At 52.1% G+C, this 5,353-nt stretch overlaps 1 protein-coding gene across 1 annotated transcript; it reads left to right on the top strand.

The window, feature by feature from the left end:
- Positions 1-202: 202 nt before the first annotated feature.
- LOC141576343 (melanoma-associated antigen 10-like) lies at positions 203-2,771 on the top strand. The gene is made up of 4 exons (XM_074359270.1): positions 203-358; positions 1,024-1,106; positions 1,259-1,327; positions 1,402-2,771. The coding sequence occupies exon 4, from the start codon at positions 1,480-1,482 to the stop codon at positions 2,278-2,280; it is 801 nt and encodes a 266-aa protein (XP_074215371.1). The 5' UTR covers positions 203-358; positions 1,024-1,106; positions 1,259-1,327; positions 1,402-1,479; the 3' UTR covers positions 2,281-2,771.
- Positions 2,772-5,353: the final 2,582 nt, after the last annotated feature.

Below are 5,353 nucleotides of genomic sequence, written 5' to 3' on the forward strand. Positions count from 1 at the left end.
GTGAGATGGGGGGACCCTCAGATATTCAGAGGAGAGAATCCGATGTCCCACTGGGAGTGAAGGTGACGACTGCGAGCGAGCAGTGAGGGACCCTGGACCCTAAAACATAATGAGTCCTGGGAAGCCATAGGTCGGAATAACCAGAGGCGGCATTTCCTGACATCCGGGTCTCACAGGGACTGGGGTCCTGGGATGAGGGGCGGGGCCACGGGTGGGCAGAGGGGAGACGACATGCCGCCTGAGTGACGACGCTGAGGGAGAACTGAGGGGACCCGGGATCCAGACGATAGGCCACCCCACAGAAAGGCGCCCTTGCTATCAGCTGTCCGGAGGCCCGAGGGGAGGACAGGCCCACGAGGTTTGTCCTGACTTCCGCATCCGGGTCTCAGAGAGACTGGGGACATAGAGAAAGGGAGGCGGGGGGCTCAGGTCTGCGGAGGAGAGAATCTCAGGGCCGCCTGGGAGTGAAGGTGACGACCGCGAGTTAGCACTCAGGGACCCTGCACCCCAGAAGAGAGTCAGTCCTGGGAGGCCATAGGGCGGGAGGACCTCAGGCAGCAGTTCCTGAAATGCGGGTCTCAGAGGGACTGGCGTCCTGGTATGACGGGCGGGGCCTCAGGTGGGCTGAGAGGGGAATCTCAACTCCTGCCAAGAGTCAAGGTGAGGACCCCGAGGGAGGAGTGAGGGGACCCGAGACCCCAGAACAGGGGGACGCAACCGATCCTGCCCCTGCTGGCAGCCCTGGGAGGCCCCCAGGCAGGATGAGCACACGTGGTGCGTCCTGACTTCCGCATCCAGGTCTCAGAGAGACCTCGGACTGATTATAAGGAGGGCCCCTCAGGTGGTTGGAGAGCCGAATCCCAGGTCCCGCTTGGAGTCACGGTGAGGACCCTGAGCTAGCGCGGAGAGGGCCTCCCGTGCTAGAAGAGTGGGAACCTGCCAGAGCCCAGGCCTCCTGCCACCACGCGGGTCCAGGGCTGTACCACAGTGTAGACCCGAGGTCTCCCCTCCTTTCTCTTCCAGGGTCTCCAGACACCGGGATGTGAAAGCCTAGGTCTGAGACACGTGTCCTCGGGTCACAGAGCACAGGAGGCCGGCAGTGCCGGGTGAGGTGTGGGCCCTGAGTGTGTACCCGGGGGCTCCCGGAACAGACGGGAACCCACAAGGCCAACGTCCACTCCACACACCCCCTGTCGCCCCCAGAACCTCGGGCTGGTGCCGGCAGCACCCTGAGGAGTTGCCTCACTTCCCCCGTCAGGTTCACAGACGACCGTCCACCAGGAGGAGAGCCCCTGTGAGGCCGAGGGCACCCCTGAAGAGGAGACCTGTAAGTCGCCTTTGTCAGAGCCCCTCAGGGTGGGTTTCTCAGCCCAGCCTGCTGACACACCCTCTCTCCCCCAGGCCCTTGGGTCTCCATTTGTCACCCCTTCCCTCACTCCTCTCGGCTGCCCGACACCACTCATCGTGCCCCCCGTTGAGATGAGTGAGCTCCGCAAGGCTGCGGAAGACCTTCAGGACCCCAGAGACTCCCGGGGCCTCATGGATGTTCAGCAGATGGAGGCTGAGCAGGAGGGGGGCGCATCCCCCTGGTCCTCCTCCTCCTCAGTCTCCTCTTCCTACTCTGCCTGTGCCGTGTCCCTGCTCCATGATGCACAGCCTTCGATGGTGACTGACCTGGTGGGCTTCCTGCTCCTCAAGTATCACAGGAAGCAGCCGACCACCAGGGCAGAAATGCTGAGTATCTTCCTCAGAGAATACCAGCACCACTTCCCTGCGGTCTTCAGCCAGGCCTCTGAGTACATGCAGCTGGTCTTTGGGGTGGATGTGAAGGAGGTGGATCCCGGGGGCCACTGGTATGTCCTGGTCCCCACCCTGGGCCTCACCTGTGATGGGATGCTGGGCGATGGGCAGAGCATGCCCAAGAACGGCCTCCTGGTGATGCTCCTTTGCATGATCCACCTGGAGGGAGAGCGCCTCCCTGAGGAGGAGGTGTGGGGAGCACTGAGCAAGCTGGGGCTGCGTGCTGGGAGGGAGCACTTCATCTACGGGGAGCCCAGGGAGCTCATCACCAAAGCGTGGGTGCAGGAGGGGTACCTGGAGTACCGGCAGGTGGCCAACAGCGATCCCGCTCGCTTCGAGTTCCTGTGGGGCCCCCGGGCCCACGCGGAGATCAGCAAGTTGCAAGTCCTGGAGCATGTACACAGGGCCAGTAGACGGGGTCCCAGTTCCTTCCCATCCCTGTCAGATGAGGCTGCTAGCGATGAGGAAGAGGAGGCCTGAGCCAGACTTGCAGCCGGGCTCCTCCAGGCCCCTGTCCAGCAGCTTCTCCTGCCGGGCAGGAAGGGAGTCCATCCTTCACTCTGTGTTTGCAGAGCGAGCAGTCAGCCTTGGAAGGAGTGAGGGCCCGGGCCAGCTCGGGGGGCACGGCGTACAGCATCTCTGGGCTCCTCCCGTCCTTTATGGTGACGTGGAAATTGATCTTTGTTTCCTGTAGGTGTTTTTCAGTGCTGTTCCTATTAATAGAAGATTTAATAAGCTTCAGTATCTAACTTTGTGAATGACATTGATCACAACGTGTGTGTGCTTATCCAGTTCAAACACAACAGTTTTCCTCTTCTGTAAAGGAGACTGAAATCTGTCTCTCTTTTTTTTTTTTCTGTCATCCTGGATGACATAATATGGAATTGCAATTCGAATTGTTCGGGAAATGTGAGAGTAATTAGCAATAATATAGATGAGGGAAGATTTAGAACAATAAAAGTAAAAATATTAACTCGCTTCTTATCCCTTCTTGTTTGTCATTTTATACGTGTAATATCCCTATGTTTAATTGGATTTCCACGGGTTATTTAAGAAAGTAGGAGAAAATCAGTTTGAATCAATAGGATCCCCGCTCACCGTCTCACTTCATCCGCACACATTCACCGAGCCTCTGCTCTTCTCTTTGGGAAGCTGGGGTTGGGGGCGGGGGTCCTTCTGTGGGAGGTGATGGTAATGAAGCTGGGTGGTGGCGGCAGGCAGACGTGCAGACGGCACTTTTAGTGGTGAGAGGAACGTGTCAGGTGGGAGGTTGCTGTGAGCAGTCCCTCTGGGATCGTGGATACATCTCCTGGGCGAGAGGGGAAGATGCACCTTGTTCAGGGATGCTTAGAGACCTGGTTATCCTGCCTGAGCTGCTAGGACACTCAGAATGCTCCAACTGCAGGGAGGAGTGGCGTTTGATGTGGCTCCCAGTGTACTCCGTCCTGGCGTATATAGTTGAAGAGCTTTGGTAACCGCCCCAAACGCGGGGTAGGATTTACTGGGGTGTGTTCTTGGAAACGGTCTGCTGGACACTTACACTGATGGCTCAGCTCCCCTCGATGGTCAGACTCCAAAGCCATAGGTGCGGAATGGTCCTGGAATTCGCAGGGAGGGAACGCCCGCCGAGGCTGAATACAAAACAGCTCAGAATCCTCCTCGGAGATGAAAGATGGTTCTTGGTGGGTATTCTAGCCTGATTTGTAAAGAGAAACTAGTTAACCATCCTTCCTCTGTGTCTAGTCTGCTGCCTGCCGCACAGGAAGGTCCTGGCTTTCAGGGTCCCTGATGCCACCTGAGCAGGTGCTCGGGCACTTCCGGTCCCGTGGAGGGCTGCTGAGTTTCCGAGGCTGAGCCTGTGTCCTGGCTTCAGGGCCAGAGAGCACGTTGCCAGCCCGCCGGCCTTGTGGGCGTTACTGCAGAGGGCAGGGCAGGAACGTGCTGTGGAGTAAGCCAGAAAGAGAAAGAAAAATACCATATGAGGTTGCTCGTATATGGAATCTAAAAAAAGAACATAAATTCAAAACAGAAACAGACTCATAGACATAGAATACATACTTGTGGTTGCCAAGGGGGCGGGGGGTGGGAAGGGACAGACTGGGATTTCAAAATTTGTAGATCTTGACAGGCATATATAGCATAGATAAACAAGATTATACTGTATAGCGCAGGGAAATATATGCAAGATCTTGTGGCAGCTCACAGCGAAAAAAAAATGTGACAATGAATATATGTGTGTTCATGTATAACTGAAAAATTGTGCTCTACACTGGAATTTGACACAATATTGTAAAATGACTAGAACTCAATAAAAAATATGGAAAAATTCCCAAACAATTAACAAAAGGACAATAAGAATCTACTGATTGATAACCTCTTTAATTGTGCAAGAACTAAATACTCCAATCATAGACATAGACTGGCTGAATGGCTACAAAAGAAGGCTCATGTATATATGCTGCCTACAAGAGGCTCAACTGAGATCTAAAGACATACATAGATTAAAAGTGAGGGGATTGAAAATGTTATTCCATGCAAATGGAAATAAAAACTAAGCCAGGGTAGCAATACTTGTATCAGACAAAACAGAATTTAAAACAAAGACTGTAACAAGACACAAAGAATTACAAAGTGATGAAGGGATCCATCCAAAAAGAAGATATAACATTATAAGTATATGTGCACCCAACACAGGAGCACCTAAATACAGAAAGCAATTATTAACAGACATGAAGAGAAAAATCGGCAGTAACACAATAATGGTAGGAGACTGGAACACCCCACTTCTATGAATGAATCGATCATCCAGACAAAAAAATCCATGTGGAAACACTGGCCTTAATGACACTTCAGACCTGATGGACTTTATATATCTATGTTATAAATAACTGTATGTGTATTTACACACACACACACACACACAGACACACACACGCACACACACTTCATCCCAAAGCAGCAGAATAGATATTCTTTCAAAGTGTGCATGGAACATTCCCAGGATACATTACAAGCTAGATCACAAAAAAAGTCTCAGCAAACTTAAGAAGATTGAAATCACATCAAGCAACTTTTCCCATCACAGTTCTTTGAGACTAGAAGTCATATACAAATAAACCCCTGCAAAACCCACAGACTGGTGGACGCTAAACAATATGCTATTGAACAGCCAGTGGGTCACTGAAGAAATCAGAGAGGAAATCAAAAATACCTGGAGGTAAATGAAAATGAAAACACAACCATCCAAAATCTATGGGACTGTAAGAGCAGACGCAGCTTTTGCAAGCATGTTCATAACAATGCACTTCTAAGGTAGATGGGTTAATGAAGTTGCCATCTGCTGTAACTTGCAGTGTGGAGAGTGAAAGATTTCGAACCTTTGAGTGACTTTTTTCTATTCTCTGATAGACATCTCTGGTGTATACTGGGCAAGACATAGATTGTCAGAAATCGTTAGAGTCTGGGGCACTTTTGTCTTACTGAGAAATAATTGACATACCTTACCATCACCCTTCTAAAGTGTACAGTTCAGAGCGGCTTTTAGGAACTGCAC

This window comes from Camelus bactrianus, chromosome X (genome assembly GCF_048773025.1).
Source record: "Camelus bactrianus isolate YW-2024 breed Bactrian camel chromosome X, ASM4877302v1, whole genome shotgun sequence".
NCBI lineage: Eukaryota > Metazoa > Chordata > Mammalia > Artiodactyla > Camelidae > Camelus > Camelus bactrianus.

Coding starts and splice junctions, on each gene's coding strand:
- LOC141576343 (XM_074359270.1), top strand. CDS start 1,480: ATGAGTGAGCTCCGCAAGGCTGCGGAAGACCTTCAGGACCCCAGAGAC.